Source organism: Bufo gargarizans, chromosome 5 (assembly GCF_014858855.1).
Source record: "Bufo gargarizans isolate SCDJY-AF-19 chromosome 5, ASM1485885v1, whole genome shotgun sequence".
In the NCBI taxonomy this organism is placed as follows: Eukaryota; Metazoa; Chordata; class Amphibia; order Anura; family Bufonidae; genus Bufo; species Bufo gargarizans.
In genome coordinates this window covers 394,803,866-394,822,983 of record NC_058084.1, presented here as the reverse complement: position 1 = coordinate 394,822,983, position 19,118 = coordinate 394,803,866, and the positions used below count along the sequence as shown (strand labels likewise).

General features: G+C 42.7%; 1 protein-coding gene across 6 annotated transcripts in view; it reads right to left on the bottom strand.

The window, feature by feature from the left end:
- The window catches only part of LOC122939628 (ATP-dependent translocase ABCB1-like), a 902,460-nt gene that overhangs the window by 197,349 nt on the left and 685,993 nt on the right, over positions 1-19,118 (bottom strand). For all 6 annotated transcript variants that reach the window (XM_044295741.1, XM_044295743.1, XM_044295745.1 and 3 more), the window contains one exon: positions 8,008-8,148. In XM_044295741.1, coding sequence (XP_044151676.1) covers positions 8,008-8,148 — 141 coding nt within the window. The remainder of the gene's footprint in view (positions 1-8,007; positions 8,149-19,118) is intronic.

Here is a 19,118-nt window from a genome sequence, read left to right as displayed (position 1 = left end):
TAATAATTCACAATAGGTGGGTTACCGCAACTAAAACTTAACATTTAATAAATAATTAATTAAAAGGTATTGCCATTCATCTCCCCACTCTGTCACCTGGTCACTCTGTGGTCTCCTGATGCTGCTTCCACCACCACAGTATGTCACTTTGCCACTCCTGGGTCTCCTCATGCTGCTGCCACCCATCACACTATGTCACCTTGCCACTCTGGGGTTTCCTGATGCTGCTGCCACCTCCACACTATGTCAGCTTACCACTCTGTGGCCTACTGATGCTGCTGCTGCCACCTCCACACTGTCGTTGTGCCACCCTGTGGCCTCCTCCTGATGCTGCCATCTCCACGCTTGGTCATTGTGCTACTCTGTGGTCTCCTCATGCTGCTGCTGCCATCTCCACACTGTCATTGTGCAACCCTGTGGCCTGCTACTAATGCTGCTGCCAAACTGTGGCCTCCTCCTGATGCTGCTGCCACCTCCAGACTCTGTAATTGGGCCACCCTGTGGTATCCTCATGCTGCTTCCACCAAACCACTATGTCATAGGGCCACTCTATGGACTTCTTTATGCTATTCCCACCCTCCCCACTTCATGACTGAGCCACTATTATGCCTTTCGGCCTGGCTGACATCATCATTTATTTGACCCTTCTTCAGACGGAAGGAAAAATTAGATGAACAACGGATCCTATCTATGTAACAGCTGTAAGGCCTGCATGACATGGTCCCTATTTTGCATCAGCATTGTCTTATGATTTGGTAGCCAAAAGCAGGAGTGTGTACAAAACACAAAAGACATGCAAAAATTCCATTCACATGTCATCTCTGTTTTGGATCCACTCCTGTTCTTTTTTTTGTCTTTAGCAATACTTATGGATTACTGATCAAATGCTGACTGAGTGAAGGAGGATGCTCCACAAACAGGATCTGTTTTTTGGGAGTTGTTGTTCTGACGGATCAGAGGAAGGGCAAAATAATCAGTGACGTCAACACAAACTTACTTCTAACACCCGCTCTACTCTGTCAGGGGAAGATAACTTGTATAAGCGTTTAATAGAACAGGTTCTGTAGACATCTATGTGGAATCAGCTGCCTACTGTGTAAAAGGAGTGCGCTTCATCTTGACGCTAACATTGACCTGTAAGGCTGAGTTCACACTTGAGTTATTTGGTCAGTTTAAAAGTGTGCAGTGATTCTAAGAGTGATGCCTGTAATCTGCATGTCATAGTGACTCACAGTATTCCTTCACTACCACAGCAGACTCCATATGCATGTTACTGCAAGGCACAGTGTTCTACACCATTATAAAGGCTCTCTGCAGCCAGGAAATAACCATTTTTTAACACGAATCGCCACAAATAAAATTGAATCGGACTGAATTTTTTCAAAAAACTTGCAAACCGACCAAATGGAATTTTTGAGAATTTCGCTCATCTCTAGTTCAAACGCTACTAAAAGTATTCTATTAATACTTTATTTATTTTTTTGCCAAATTTCTTTTTATTACGGATGGAGTAGAGTTAACTCTCCTGTTTTCTGAGATGTGTTATCTAATCTAAGCAAACACCTTCAATGGCTTTTGTCTCAAGATAACCGATGAGTTAAGAAATTTGAGTTAAGAGCTGGAGTGCTAACCCTGCTACATCTGTATATTAACAAAGCAGTATAATGCAGCACAATTAATGGCAGATGGTTACAAAGGGCGCCACACATCAGCTGTTCAGAAAGCATATACAAAAAGAGATGAGACAGGTAGGCAGTCAAAAAACAATACAATAAGGAGGGGGGGAAGGGGAAGAAGGGGAGGAGAGGGGGGGGAGGGACAAGGGGGGGGGGAAACAGGGGAAGTGTGGGGAGGAGGGGGGGGGGGAAAGGGGGGGAGGGAACATCCAGAAGTAATCTTTAGATACTAAAGTTATGGAAATTGCTTTGTAAGGCATAAAGCAAAAGTAATCGACATCTATTCATATGAGTGAAAGCAATAAAAGTCTAAGCCCGAGTGGTCAGGATCTAGTCCATCAGTGATAGGCCACCATACTCACTAATCAGTTCAAATCAGCAGTCAAAACTCCTAGGATGTATTGCCAGCGGAACGGAGGGGTAGATGTGACCAGGTATTAAGTGAAATATACTATAGGGACACAACCAGGACCCATAGGACAGTAGGCCCTCCATGTCCCCATAAGGTAGTGATTTAATATAAACTACTTATTTATGGAGGGAACTTTCTGAAGTCCCTCCAAGGGCCTCAAGTTGCTAGGAATCGTTTGCGAGTATGGGTTTCCCAGTGGGCTAGCTCTTCAAATCAATATAGTTGGTCCACCCTCTCCACCCAGTCATCTAGCGATGGGGGTTTGGTGTTTTTCTAAAGATATGGAATCAATAGGCGGGCACAGGCAATAAGAAAAGTTGGAAGGTGGTCTTTGTCAGGGACAAAGGTTTCTTTAGGGCACCATAGCATGACAAGCTTAGGATCTAACACCAAGTCAGTGGAGCAGACGTGGTTAATGCATTTGCTCACTTCGGACCAGAAAGGGCGGATCAGAGGGCAAAATCACCATAGATGGGAGAGGGAGCCAACATCCAAATTACATCTCCAACACTGTGCTGGGATTGCTCTATGAATTTTGTTCAGAAACTGGGGCGTTCTGTACCATCTGGTCAAGAGCTTGTATGTGTTCTCTTGTATCCTAATGCACCTGGTGAAGCCGTGAGATTGGGCCAGTATAAACGCTTTTTGAGGGTCTGAAAGAGAAACACTAAGCTCGTTCTCCCATGCAGTGAGGAAGCTTAATTTAGGAGGCACACAGGAGAGGAGTGATTTATAAATCAGCGATAACCCATGCAAGGAGGGGGGGTGTTGGCCTCTCAAGCAAGGTCCCTAACCAGGTCATGAGTCCCTTTGAGGGGTCAGGGAGAGTAAAAACAGGGAGGGTGAGGTTTGGTCTGGTTTGTTGATCTGGAAGTACTCTTGTAGGCTAGAGGAGATACGCGTTATGGCGTCAGGGTCGGCTATCAGGGTCTCATTCAGTCTCCAGTTCTACTCCCTGTAAAAAGATAGGGGCGTGGTCGGATAAAGTAATGTTGCCTATAGTGGCCTCTGTTACTAAAGATAGGTGAGTGGTGAGGAAAAACAAGTAATCCAATCTAGTCTATGATGCGTTAGGTGTCAAGTAAAATGTGTAATCCCTACACGTAGGATTAAGGGTCCTCTATATATCTGAGACACCAAGCACCCGGAGTTGACGTTGCAAGCGGCCTAACAGCTTCTGGGAGATATGTGACCTTCTAGTGGAGGAGTCTGACACTGGGTCTAAAGATAGATTAAAATCGCCCCCAATGATAACAATCCCTCGTCTCACATCCGCCAATGTCTTTAATGTCCGAATGAGCCATTGAACAGGTTGCTTGTTAGGGGCATAGAGGTTCGCAAGAGCCAGCAATTTTACCTCTCACAAATAAGAATCTGCCATCTGGGTCAGCAATGACGTCAGAGCAGCAAAACGGTATGTGCTTTCTGATGGCAATGCTGACGCCCCTGCTGGCCCCAGAGTGAGTGGCATGAATCCATTGCGAAAATCTACGTGGTGGAAAGTTCGGGATCTTGCCTGTTTTGAAATGGGTTTCTTAGAGGAAGGCAATAGAAACCTTCTCCTTATATAAAAGTGAGATTATTTGGGAACGTTTTCTACGCTCATTTAGACCGCGGACATTGAAGGAAGACACAATTATATCAGACATGGTGTAATATTAATAAAGACAATGATGGCGAATGTTCCTTTGCTTGTGAAAGATCTGGATGGGAACAAGAGGAAACGCCAAGAACAAAGAACAAACAATCGCATGAGAGGAGTTGAGCTCCACCGAGAAAAGATTTCCAGCTGAACTCACTGGAGCGGGGCCTCGTGGAGCCTCCGAGGGTCTAATGGAGACCATCGGGAAAAGTAGTAAAGGTATTAATAATACCAACAAGGGAGCTGACCAAGACCCACAAGTAATAGGGAACATGAAAAAAAATAATATCAGTGCAAACCATGTTCGCATATTCGCATCATGGAAGCGGCATCAGCTGAGTAGCACAGATAAACATATTTACTGGTAACATGTCAACATGGAATACTTATCACCCGACAAGTAAGAATTTCAACTATACTGGGTTTGCACATAAGACACTTTTCACCACCCCTCTCGCCTAGGGAGATCATGGAGGGTTACGGTTCGCGGCTGAAGTGCGTCCCTTTCTGGATCTGGACGGTGATCCTGGGGAAACCAGCTGCCAGGAGTCGAGATACGGTGGAGCAGGGATAGGCGCCCCTTGGTTGGCCGGCATCCATGATGGAATCTTTATGGGTGCTATTCCCAGTTGTATCCATGCTGCCGTCAGATCCTGCGGGGTTTTGATGATGATGTGCTTCCCATTCTTTATGATTGCTAGGCCGAAAGGAAAAAGCCAGCGAAACAGAAGCTTAGCAGATTTCAAAGCTTCCAATAGTGGGCGTAATACACGCCGATTGGCCAGGGTCGAAGGCGCTAAATCTTGAAAAAAGGAAATGTCACACCTTCATACTGGAACTTAGGTGAATCTCTGCTGCTGCGGTGAATGGCGGCAGTATCCACAAAGCTGAGCAACCCGCATATGACGTCCCGCAGGGGCTCAGTGGGTTTCTCTATTAATACTTTTATACCATTTGTCTTCCCATTTTTTTTTTGTATATGTCATTACAACTGTTTGTTCTGTGTCTAATTTCATAATGTACAATTAAGGATCATTCTATATAAATAAAAAAGGTTTTCTGAGATTTTAGGATCTCATCGGTAGGGGTCCAAAACATGAGACCCCACCAATCAGCTGTTTGAAAAAGGCACTGGTGTTACTGTGAGCAGCACAACCTTTTCCATTTAGTAGAACGGCTGTTCTTGGTATCACAGCTCAGCCCCATTCACTTCTATGGGGCTGAGCTGCACCTAGGCCACCTGACCGATGTATGTGTCATGATTGGCCTAGGGAAAGCAGTGAAAAGGCCATTGCACTACTGCAAGCGCTGCTGCCTTCTCAAACAGCTAATCGGCGGGGGTACCAAGACCCTCCGGGATCAGATACTAATGAACTATACAGAGGATATTAAAATTTAACCCCTTCAGGACCTTGGACGAGTATACTGGAGCAACGGTGCTTAGCGCACCAGGACATGTATACTCGTCCTGGCATTAAACTGTCACCATGTCTGCAGACATGGTGACAACGCTGAGTGCCGGCTGTTACACACAGCCAGGCACCCAGGGTCAATGCCGAGGGGGGTCCTGTGACCCCCCCCCCATATCGGCGATCGCTGCAAACCGCAGGTCAATTCAGACCTGCGGTTTGCAGTGCTTTATGTAGTTTCTGATCCCTGCGGTCCCAGGGATCAGAAACGTAAAAATAGCCATAGTCTAATTTTTTAACCCCCCCCTGCACCCCTGAATGCATTTATGTAGGCGGGGTGCAGGGGGGCGGTTTGTGGGTGGTGCGGGCTACGGGCTGACAGTTGCGGGAGGCGGGCGGTGCGGCAGGTGGGATTGCGATCCCCCGCCCGCCTTCCGCTGAATATTCATTGGTGGTCAGTGGTACCAGAGTGTCAGCACATTGCCTTCTCTGGGTCAAAAAAACACGATAATAAAAACACATTTATCACTGAATAAAAATAAAAAAAATAAAATACACTACACATATTAGGTATCGCCACGTCCGTAACGACCTGATCTATAAAACGGTCATGTTAATTTCTCTGCACGGAGAACGCCATAAAAAAAAACTATCAGGAAATTGAAATTTTGTCCACCTTACTTCCCAAAAAAGGTAATAAAAGTAATCAACAGAGTCGCATGTATGCCGAAATAGTACCAATCAAACCGTCAACTCATCCCGCAAAAAATGAGCCCCTACATGAGACAATGGCCCCCCCCAAAAAAAAACTATGGGGACACTATAACATGATTTTTTTTTTGTTTCAAAAATGATATTATTGTGTAAAGCTTACATAAATAAAAAAAGTATACATATTAGGTATCGCCGCATCCGTATCGATCAGCTCTATAATAATATCACATGAGCTAACCCCTCAGATGAACACCGTAAAAAATAAAAAATAAAAACTGTGCTAAATAAACAATTTTTTGTCACCTTACATCACAAAAAGTGTAATAGCAAGCGATCAAAAAGGCATATGCACCCCAAAATAGCGCCAATCAAACCGTCATCTCATCCCACAAAAATTATACCCTACCCAAGATAATCGCCCAAAAACTGTAAAAACTATGGCTCTTAGACTATGGAAACACTAAAACATGATTTTTTTTTGTTTCAAAAATGAAATCATAGTGTAAAACTTACATAAATTAAAAAAGTATACATATTAGGTATCGCTGCGTCCGTATCGACCGGCTATATAAAAATATCACATGACCTAACCCCTCAGATGAACACCGTAAAAAAATAAAAATAAAAACGGTATAAAAAAGCCTTTTTTTGTCATCTTATGTCACAAAAAGTGTATTAGCAAGTGATCAACAAGTCATATACACCCCAAAATAGTGCCAATAAAACCGACATCTCATCCCACAAAAAATTAGACCCTACTTTAGATATTCGCCTAAAAACTGAAAAAACTATGGCTCTCAGACTATGCAGACACTAAAACATATTTTTTTTGTTTCAAAAATGAAATCATTGTGTAAAACTTACATAAATAAAAAAATTGTATACATATTGGGTATCGCCGCGTCCGTGACAACCTGCTCTATAAAAATACCACATGATCTAACCTGTCAGATAAATGTTGTAAATAACAAAACAAAAAAACAGTGCCAAAAAGCTATTTTTTGTTACCTTGCCTCACAAAAAGTGTAATATAGAGCAACCAAAAATCATATGTACCCTAAACTAGTACCAACAAAACTACCACCCTATCCCGTAGTTTATAAAATGAGGTCACTCTTTTGGAGTTTCTACTCGGGGAGCTTCAAATGGGACATGGTGTTCAAAAAAAAGTCTAGCAAAATCTGCCTTCCAAAAACCGTATGGCATTCCTTTCCTTCTGCGCCCTGCCGTGTGTCCGTACAGCGGTTTACAACCACATATGGGGTGTTTCTCTAAACTACAGAATCAGGGCCATAAATAATGAGTTTTGTTTGGCTGTTAACCCTTGCTTTGTAACTGGAAAAAAATAGTAAAATGGAAAATTTGCCCAAAAATTGAAATTCTGAAATTGTATCTGTATTTTCCATTAATTCTTGTATAACACCGAAAGGGTTAACAAAGTTTGTAAAAATCAGTTTTGAATACCTTGAGGGGTGTAGTTTCTAGAATGGTGTCATTTTTGGGTGGTTTCTATTATATAAGCCTCACAAAGTGACTTCAGACCTGAACTGGTCCCTAAAAATTGGATTTTTGAAAAGTTCAGAACAATTTCAAGATTTGCTTCCAAACTTCTAAGCCTTGTAACATCCCCAAAATATAAAAAATCATCCCCAAAATGATGCAAACATGAAGTAGACATATGGGGAATGTAAAGTAATAAATATGTTTGGAGGTATTACTATGTATTATAGAAGTAGGGACTTTGAAACTTGGAAATTTGCAATTTAAAAAAATTTTGGGGTAAATTTGGTATTTTTTTATAAATAAAAATGTATTTATTTTACTTCATTTTACCAGTTTCATGAAATACAATATGTGCCGACAAAACTATCTGGCCTGGATAAGTTAAAGCGTTTTAAAGTTATCACCACTTAAAGTGACACTGGTCAGATTTGCAAAAAATGGCCTGGTCCTTAAGGTGAAAATGAGCCGTGTCCTTAAGGTGTTAAATAAAGAGAGGAAAGTAATTAAATGGAAGATAAGGTGTGCTATCAAAATTTCAAAGAATAGTAGGCTGTTTTTGAGCTGGGGGAATGAAAGGGACGGGAAATTCATGAATATTAAAAACATGTTTGTTTAATATGTGTCACCAAAAACCGTAAGTCAAATACTTACCTAAAAACATTTTGAGTCTGTATATAGCAAAGTGCAATGAGCCATGCCCCAAAGCTAAACAACGCTGCACATAGAAAGTAGGGTAAAACTTCTTCTATCCCATATCCCAATCCATGAATAGGTGCTTTCCAGAATGCATCCCTGAAAGAAACAAAACTATATTAAATAATATATTATCTGATATAACATCATAAAAAGATACAGTACACAAATATTCATATGACCTATTGTATTGGTACTATAGAAATTGACCTGTTTTAGCAATAGTACTTTTATAGTCAGGCTTTACACTAGCAGGTCTAGCTAGCAGTGTCTATGGGATTATGAGTATTAAATCTTGTGGAGGGTAGAACCTGGTTGCTGTAAATTCCCAGGTTGCAACTGCAGAGTAGACGCTGATTAGTTGAATAAGCGAATATAAGAGGAAACAAACAAGCCAGGTACCATGCTGGATAGTCAGAGAAAAAAGTCTGAGAAAAGGTGCCTTCTTAAAACACCTCCTTCCGAGAATACACTGAAACCTATCCAATAAAAAACTAGCTGCATCACTGTCGGAATTCCATGGCTGTCAATATAAAAGGTGGGAGAGGGGTATTAGAGGCAGCAGGCTTCCACCCCTCAGCTGTGCAGTGTTTCCTGTTAACATGCATCTAGTTATCTGATCAACTGTCGCCGTAACCTAGCATTATACTGTAGTTTAGAGATACTTCATTTGGCGATGTTGTTCCTCTTTGCACTCAATTGTTTGCTGAGACTGAGGACAAGATATTGAAGAGTTTGTTGAAGTCTGGTCCTTGCTTTTGGTGGATCATGTGACGATAAGGAGCTTTCTTTTTAGGGAGGGTCAGATAAAAATGTTAAACCATAGAGAACTTTTGGGAATTGGCTCAAGGACTTTACTACTCTGACTTCAGTTCTGTGTCAGTGTTTTCCTAAAAAGGAATCAGAGATATTAGTATACTTGGATACTATTTACAATACCCAAAAGCCACACGGTGGTTCAGCTTGGTGGAGCAATGATGAAGAGTTTAGGCTTTGTCGCTGGACATTGGTTGGGTTTTCAAAGACAACTGAAGTATGGATTCAATTAATTTTAGCTCAGAAGCAGACTTATTCCTTTCCTGGGGCCAAGCATTTAAATGGTTCATGCTGGCTCTTCATAGAGGCATAATGTCATTTTTCCTTAGCTTGCAAGTTTTTCCACAAATGTTCCATTTGCGCTGATGCTCAGCAGTTCATTGCTTCCACAGACAGTAGCAGCCTACCAAATTGGGCCCAACTGGCACAGCTGAGAATGTCAGTGAGCGTCCTTGAGATAGCACAATGGCTAAGCCGTTATCCCAGGAGGTGGGAGGCAGGACTACGCAGTGAGGGGTTCAGTGTGGTATTGTCTAGTAACTTGTGTTCAGTCATTGACAATGTTGACATTGTTAGTAGTGATGAGCGGCAGGGCCAATATTCAAATTTGCGATATTTCATGAATATTTGGTAAAATATTTGTCATATATTGGCGAATTTGAGATTATTTCCTTGATCGCGAAAAATCAGCAATGAAATATTCGCGTAATGCGTGCAAAATACAGGCGTGGGTCACTATAGCTACATTTTTCAAGCTGCTAGAAGTTTCCTGAGACTGGAGAAAATGGTTGGCATGGCAGAACATTACAATAGTTTTATATGCAGATAGTGTTGCAATATATTCGCGATTGCGAAATCGGCACTAATGATTTGAATATTTTGGCACAATACGTGCAACTTCACATTTTAACAGGTCTGACTACTTATTAGTGATTGGTGCACTAAGTATTGTTGTGAACTTGTGACATCAGAGCACTATGTATGTATGTATGGAACATACATACAGCACTATGTATGTAGCATGTATGGACAGCAGAACCTCATACATGCTACATACATACATCAGCTACACTATATCACTATCTAACCTACACTAACTATCTCCCATTAACTATCTGTATTATATATATATAAGCTAACTATCTAATGTAATGGCATAGGAAAGCAGAGAGCACAGCAATGACACCGCTGTCTCTCTCAATTCTGCAACATACTGCATACAAGGGCTGCTAGGGAGTTTCTTATATAGTAAGGGGTAGGCAACTTTCCTATTGGTTGTTAGGGATGTTGCTAAGCACAGACAAAGACATTGCAGCCTTAACATTTGGCCCACAAGCAAGAAGTGAGGTTACTGATGAAAAAAAAATCTAGGATATTTGAAATTACAAATATATATATCTATATTCTAAATATTTGCGAATTCTCAGTGCCGATATTTGCAATTAATATTCGCTATTCAAATTTTCACGACCAACACTAATTGTTAGGGAGAAGTTGCCCCCTTATCCTAATTTGCATGTAAACCCTCTTGGATTAGGCTCCAAAAAAAGGACAAGACAAGCTTAGGTTAATGTATCAATTATCTTTCCCTCATGGTAGTTCGGTTAAGGGCTCTTTCACACTTGCGTTCTTTTCTTCCGGCGTAGAGTTCCGTCGTCGGGGCTCTATGCCGGAAGAATCCTGATCAGTTTTATCCTAATGCATTCTGAATGGAGAGAAATCCGCTCAGGATGCATCAGGATGTCTTCAGTTCCAGACCGGAAAGTTTTTTGGCCGGAGAAAATACCACAGCATGCTGCGCTTTTTCCTCCGGTCAAAAATCCTGAAGACTTGCCGCAAGGCCGGATCCGGAATTAATGCCCATTGAAAGGCATTAATCCGGATCTGGCCTTAAGCTAAACGTTGTTTCGGCACATTGCCGGATCCGACGTTTAGCTTTTTCTGAATGGTTACCATGGCTGCCGAGACGTCCTGGCAGCTATGGTAAAGTGTAGTGGGGAGCAGTATACTTACCGCCCGTGCGGCTCCCGGGGCGCTCCAGAGTGACGTCAGGGCGCCCCACGCGCATGGATGACGTGATCACATGGCACGTCATCCATGCGTATGGGGCGCTCTGACGTCATTCTGGAGCGCCCCGGGAGCCGCACGGACGGTAAGTATACTGCTCCCCACTACTACTATGGCAACCAGGACTTTAATAGAATCCTGGCTGCCATAGTAACACTGAACGCGTTTTGAAGACGGATCCGTCTTCAAATGCTTTCAGTTCACTTGCGTTTTTCCGGATCTGGCGTGTAATTCCGGTAAGTCGAGTACACGCCGGATCCGGACAACGCAAGTGTGAAAGAGGCCTAAAGAGATACTGTATGTAGTGATTTCTTACACTTTATTTGATGCAACAGTTCAGTTAATGAGGGGAGCCATACCCGGTACTCTTCTTGCAAAGTTCAATATTGAATCTGCATTTCGCTTGTTACCTGTTCACCATAGCTGATTTCACTTGTTGGGTTGTTGCTTAGATGGGGAATTCAATGTGGATATGTGCCTGCCCATGACTGCTCTATTTCATGCCATTACTTTGAATTATTTAGTTTTTTCTTAGAGTAAGTTGTTGGATCAGAATCTGGTTTATATTCAGTCATATATTATTTAGATGATTTTCTTTTTGTTGGTCCCACAGATTCCAATGTTTGTGTTCAATAGTGCTTTTCTTCCACAACATCCAGGTTTGTTATACAGTACAGACCAAAAGTTTGGACACACCTTCTCATACAAAGAGTTTTCTTTATTTTCATGACTATGAAAATTGTAGATTCACACTGAAGGCATCAAAACTATCAATTAACACATGTGGAATTATATACATAACAAAAAAAAAGTGTGAAACAACTGAAAATGTCATATTCGAGGTTCTTCAAAGTAGCCACCTTTTTCTTTGATTACTGCTTTGCACACTCTTGGCATTCAAGAGGTAGTCACCTGAAATGGTTTTCACTTCACAGGTGTGCCCTGTCAGGTTTAGTAAGGGATTTCTTGCCTTATAAATGGGGTTGGGACCATCAGTTGCGTTGTGGAGAAGTCAGGTGGATACACAGCTGATAGTGCTACTGAATAGACTGTTAGCATTTGTATTATGGCAAGAAAAAAGCAGCTAAGTAAAGAAAAACGAGTGGCCATCATTACTTTTAGAAATGAAGGTCAGTCAGTCCAAAAAATTGGGAAAACTTTAAAAGTGTCCCCAAGTGCAGTCACAAAAACCATCAAGCGCTACAAAGAAACTGGCTCACATGCGGACCGCCCCAGCCAAGGAAGACCAAGAGTCACCTCTGCTGCGGAGGATAAGTCACCAGCCTCAGAAATCGCAGATTAACATCAGCTCAGATTAGAGACCAGGTGAATGCCACACAGAGTTCTAGCAGCAGACACATCTCTAGAGCAACTGTTAAGAGGAGACTGTGTGAATCAGGCCTTCATGGTAGAATATATGCTAGGAAACCACTGCTAAGGACAGGCAACAAGCAGAAGAGACTTGTTTGGGCTAAAGAACACAAGGAATGGAAATTAGACCAGTGGAAATCTGTTCTTTGGTCTGATGAGTCCAAATTTTAGATCTTTGGTTGCAACCACTGTGTCTTTGTGCGACGTAGAAAAGGTGAACGGATGGACTCTACATGCCTGGTTCCCACCGTGAAGCATGGAGGAGGAGGTGTGATTGTGTGGGGGTGCTTTTCTGGTGATACTGTTGGGGATTTATTCAAAATTGAAGGCATACAGAACCAGCATGGCTACCACAGCATCTTGCAGCGGCATACTATTCCATCCAGTTTGTGTTTAGTTGGACCATCATTTATTTTTCAACAGGACAATGACCCCAAACACACCTCCAGGCTGTGTAAGGGCTATTTGACCATGAAGGAGAGTGATGGGGTGCTGCGCCAGATGACCTGGCCTCCACAGTCACCGGACCTGAACCCAATGAACTGTTGGAAGACCATTTCAGGTGACTACCTCTTGAAGCTCATCAAGAGAATGCCAAGAGTGTGCAAAGCAGTAATCAAAGCAAAAGGTGGCTACTTTGAAGAACCTAGAATATGACATATTTTCAGTTGTTTCGCACTTTTTTGTTATGTATATAATTCCACATGTGTTAATTCATAGTTTTGATGCCTTCAATGTGAATCTACAATTTTCATAGTAATGAAAATAAAGAAAACTCTTTGAATGAGAAGGTGTGTCCAAACTTTTGGTCTGTACTGCACCTGTTGCAGCAGATAAAACAGAAGGTCCCATTACTTTTTTGTCCTTTTTAAGGATAGAAATTGATTTGCTTAAGATGGTTTAAGACTTCAAAGTTATAAATTGGCCTGCCCGGTGACTTGTGTTTAACCTGGTAGTTTCAGCTAAAAAAGTTACCTTACATCAATTACAGTTTTTGCTATACTTGGTTTTCACCTGCCAGATCATTCCCATAGATTAGGTTTTCTCTTGTCATTTTCATGTAGAGACTAGATGTGTTTCTAGTCCCCATCATTTTATTTGGGTAACCAAAAGTATGTGTCAGGACTTATTAGTTTGGAAGTCTTTTTTGCATGCTTTTAATTGGAGAGATATTTGTCAGAAGATGGAGGTTTCCAGCATGGATGTAGAATTGCATACTAATGCAGATATAGCAAATTTTGGTGAATGTCACCATTGTAAGATTATTCTGTTGGTTTGACTAGAAATATGACACTGTTGGCATTGTTTCCTATAATTGTGTCTGTGGGGTTATAGGGTTATACCATGGTAAACAAGAGCCTTAAAGGGGTTGTCCAAGTTATATTTATTGATGACCTATCCCCAGGATAGGTCATCAATATCAGATCGGAGGGGGTCCGACACCCGGCACCCCCTCCGATCAGAAGAAGAGACTCGCACGGTGTCAGCGCTGCCTCCTCTTCACTGTTTACCTTCTAGCCGTTGCATCTGCAGTGGTTAGCAGGTGTAATTACACCCAAGCCTTCCCATTCATTTCAATAGGTGCTCAGTGCTCACCACTGCAGATGCAACGGCTAGAAGGTAAACAGTGAAGAGGAGGCAGCGCTAACACAGCGCGAGTCTCCTCTTCAAACAGCTGATCGGAGGGGGTGCCGGGTGTCGGACCCCCTCCGATCTGATATTGATGACCTATCCTGGGGATAGGTCATCAGTAAATATAACTTGGACAAAACTCTTTGCATATGTGCCTCCCACTTGTTAAACTGTTGTAATTCCTACACCGTTCACCTGATTTGGATGTAAATACCCTCAAATTAAAGCTGGCAGTCTGCAGTTAAAGCACATCTTGTTCGTTTCATTTCAAATACATTGTGGTAGTGTATAGAGCCAAAAATGTTATAATTGTGTCTATGTCCCAATATTTATGGACCTGAGTGTAGTTTTAAAATGCTTACAATTATTGAAAATTTGATTTAGAGCTTGCCATGATCAGGGATTGCTTAACATTGTAGCTGTTGTGTTTTCTCATTTTCAGATGCAGACATTCAGAGAATTGCATCCAGCAGCAAATTCAATAGGAGAGCAATGCCATTGTTCTTGTGAGAGCTGTCAAAGACAAATTATGAATTTGATTCATTCCTCGTTACTCGTACTCTCCACGTGGAAAATTTGGTTGGGAGTGGGGGGTGGTTATTTTTTCCTCAGATAACAGCACTCACTTGCAGATCACATTGGATTACTTGGTCAGGTTGTGCTATTCAGGTACTTTAGCTTCAATAGTTCAATAAGACCTTTTGGGTGTAGCCTGGGCCATTTTTTTTTATTTAATTTGGTCGATTTGCTGTCCCCCCCCCCCCCAAATTTGCTTCTATCCAAATCAATTTGTCACGAAGCGCATTAAATCAGGTCTATCCCAGCCAGGTAAACCTTAGGGTGAATGTATCCTGGTATACATCACTGAGCAGTGCAGCAGCATGCATAGCTAGTCCTTTCTTTTAGCAAAACAGTTACTGTGCGTCTAAGTGATAGGCAGTTCACATATATGGTGGTGCACATAATTGTGCAGGCCGCCAACCAACTAGCTAACTCCTAACTAAACAAATAAAAAAGCATACAGCAGCCTTCAGTGAGGAAAAAAAATAACTGCACACCCCTGCAGGTATCCAAATTACTTTTTAGTGGAACAAAATAAGGACATGGAGGCAGTGCTAATAAAGTAGTGGAGAAAAAAAAGTGATATTTTAATCCATGTTATGGCAGGGCAAACACAAGTGCGTCACTGTTGGGCTTTGTTCACACCTCACTTATTTATTATCAGTTATTGTCAGCCCAAAGCAAGTGCGGGTCAAACCCACAGAACAGGTGCAGATCTGTTCATGATACCTTATCAGAGAGTAGGCTTGGTTCCTGAATTTGCCTCTTAATAAGTGATGGAAATAACTAACCAAATGTTAGCGTAAGGTCTAATTTAATGGCGTGGACTTAACCAGGCAGTGGTCCAAAATGTAAGGAGTGGCCCCATGAAAGTTGGGAGTATGTCAGCAGTAAGGCTATTTTAACATCAATGTTTATTTTTCCGTTCCACTGATCCGTCAGAAGAACAGCCTCAAAAAAGTAAATCCTGTAGTTTTAGAATCCGCCTTCACATCGTCAGTATTTGGTCAGCATTTGATCAGTATTGGTAAGGAAAAAACAGGAGTAGGTCCAAAACAGAAATAACACGTTATGGAAATATTTGCATCTCTTCTGTGTTTTGGACCCACTTCTGATTTTGGCTTCCAAATCATGGTCAAATCCTTATGCAAAATACTGACTGTGTGATAGCGACCTCATGCTCAATATATGTGAATTTTGGCCATTTGCCTCTGAAATAGGCTTTATTCAGATAGAAAAAAGTCCTGCATGCAGGACTTTAATAGCCTCTATCACACGGTCAGCATTTGGTTAGTTTTTTTGCATGTGATGGAAATATTTGCATGTCTTCTGTGTTTTGGACCCGCCGCTACTTTTGCCTGATTCAAAATACTGACTGTGTAATAGGGTGGAGTTCCAACGTGTGGAAACAGGTGATGTAGGGGAACACCATTCTTCATTTGCAGCTCAAGGAGGGCATGTTTTGCACAATAAGAGTGGCTGAAGTGCATGCACAGTTTCCTTGACATTTTCAAGATATTCAGCCAGAATTCGATTTCTTGGATGATGACGTGGAGCAGTTCCTCCCCTGTGTGACTCCGTTTGCCCAGGCTGACCAGGTTCAGAACCGTGTGACAAAGCCGTGCTTTGCATAGGTGGTATGCTGGAGGACCCCTCTGAACTGTGCTTTCTATTAAGGCTGAGGACAAGGTGGAGGATGAGGAGCTAAAGGAGGATATTGGCACAGAAATTCCCCAATTTCAACAAAGAGGCGGCATTGCCATCACCTGGCCTAGTCTTGGGTGTGCCTGGGCCAGAACCACATTCACCCAGTGAGCTATAATGGACATATATTGTCCTTGGCCATAGCTACAGCTCCACATTTCAGTGCTGGCATGAACTGTAGCAAACATTGACAGTTGTTGGGCGTGGTGCCACTATTAGCACCCTGACCACAATTCACCTTCTGCCCACATACTCTGCCACGCCTCCAGAGACTTGCTAAAAAAAATCACATACTGCAATATGGCATTTAACCGCCAACACTCCATGCTGACTGGTTGCCGCTGCCTTTATGAACCTGTGCATCGGTAGTTGTGTCCTGACAGTTAGGCTTCTGAGTAGCAGAGGGTCTACCCCGGGCATGTTTGGCTCCAGATCTCCCACTGCTTCCACTCTGCTAGCTCATTGGCAGGCTGCCACCCTGCTTCTGTCTAACGGGCCTGCTGCCACCCCCTGATGATCAATGGTGGATTACAATAGGGGCATTCGAACACCCACATACTGCGGAGGGCAAGGGAGCTCATAGTTCCCTGACGAGCTGCTGATCACCACCATAGGCTTCAGGCCTAGTAGGCCTGAGGCCTATGCGGTAGTGAAATCCTGGTGCAGGCGTGCGTGATGACGTCATTGCGCGCCTGTGCCGGAACTAAGCACAGTGAAGTTTGCACGCCTGCCATCGCGTGCCTGGACATAGGTGAGTATTTAGCTTTTTTTTATTTTTTTATTTTTATATGCCAACTTTGGGGGACATGGGGGGAGGTACACAGGAGGACATGTGAAGAGACAGTACATTGGTGGTAAATTGCAGTATGGGAGCAAATTACTATGTGGGGGAAAAATATTATGGGAGGGATTACTATGTGGGGACAAATTATTATGGGAGGGTTTACTATGTGGGGGCAAATTACTATATGGAGCAATGTGGGGAAAACTACTGTGTAGGGGCAGTGTGGGAGAAATTACTGTGTGGGGGCAGTGTGGGGGAATTTATTGTGTGGGGCGGGTGAAAACTACCACAATGCTGTGCGGTTTATAGCTTCTGTTTGGACCTTTGGATAGATTGTGGTTGGATCTCGGCTGAGTTCCTGATGCTTCCATTGCTCCTTTGAAGTTAAGTATTTCCATTTGTATTTTAGGTTCTGTGTGTTGAATTTCCATATTGTTTGTATTAAGCCTGAAGACTCCTGTTTGTCCTTCCTTTTGGAGGAACAGGTAGTCTCGTCCCTGCCATTAGTACAGATAGAACTCTAGACCTTACCTATTGGGTTCTGTTCATACTGGTACTCAGTCAGGATTTTGGTTAGGGTTTTCACTAGGAGGTGTCCATCTTCCTTCCCTAGTTCTCAGGCCAGATTTCCTGTTTCCCCCTTCCCTCCTATGCTCAGTGTGGTGTTTCCCTCCCACACCGAAGCAGGACAATGGGGAGGTTGATGGAAAAATTTTGAAATCTAATGTGTCTGTATTACAAACTCTGTAGAGACAAGATGCGGCTGAAAGAATTTGTTGTGTCGGTCTGGGTCAAACGGAGGAGAAGAGGAAAGAAAAGGTCTACATGACAGGAGATGTCTCTGGAGTAGTGTTAAGCGAGCATGCTGTTCGGCTCGAGCATCGCTATGCTCGGCACATGGTGGTACTCGGTCGAGTACCGCATGTGCTCGAGCACCAAGCCCCTCTATGCAGCCAATAAACATGCAGGTAGAGATGCCCTCACTGTAATGCCAGTAGCCATGTTGGCTATATAGAACCCGATGACGCATGTTCGGCTTATTTGTAGTCAGGGAGAGCTGCGCTTTAGAAGGGACAGAGTGTGTAGGAAGTCTGATCGCAATCAATTCAGTAGAAAAACGTTTCAAAGACCCAAAAGTCCTTTAGCTACAGTACAAATTTTTTTCCCCAGCATTTTCAATAATTTTTCTATATACCTTCTGAGTGTCAGGGCCAGATATTTTTCGAAATATAACTGAAAATTAATATATTTTTTCCATAATTTTCTATAATTTTTCTATAGAGGGTGTCTGTAGTGACTAGAGACATCTGTCTAACACCTTCTGTTGTTAGGGCCAGAGATAGGAAAAATATAAGGGAAACCTATTTTTCTTTTTCCATACTTTTATGTACTTTTTCCATATACTGTGCTTGCTGTTTACTGTGACATCCATGCCACATCTTGTGTGTCAAGCGAGCATATAACATTTAATATGCGCAAGGCGAGCAGTAAGGGAAGGGGAAGTGGCCGTGGTGCTGATGGTTCACGTAGAGGCCGTGGCCCTGGGTGCATTGAAACTGTGCCTGCTGCCAGAGCACAAGAAAAACAGTCATCCATGTTACCTAGCTTCATGTCCCAGTTTGCAGTGCGTTGCAGGACAAAACTCTTGAAGTCTAACCAGTGCTTCCAGGTGGTCAGTTGGATTTCAGCAGATAATGCTTCCAGTCGGTTAAGCACCACCCTGTCTTCCACCAAGTCCAGTCTCAGTAGCCAAGAGTATAGTCAACAGAATCCTCTCCCTCATTCACCTTCCTCCCACCATGGAGAGTCTGGCCAAACAAGTGATTCCACACTTGCAAATTACGAGGATCTCTTTTCATCGCCATTACTTGCTTTGGCCCTCTCGCCAAGCACGCTTTAAGAGGGACATAAGATCTTGTGCCCTGATTACCAACCTCTTGAGCGTCCACAGTCACAAGACCATGACGGTGGGGAATGGCAATTAGTGTTTAATGAGGTGGATGATGATGAGACACAGTTGCCAATTATCAACCGCAATTACTGTCTCAAGAGGTTGAAGAGGATAAGACACAGTTGTCAATCACTGAGGTTGTGGTTAGGTTAACAAATCAAGAGGATGATCAGAGTGAGGAAG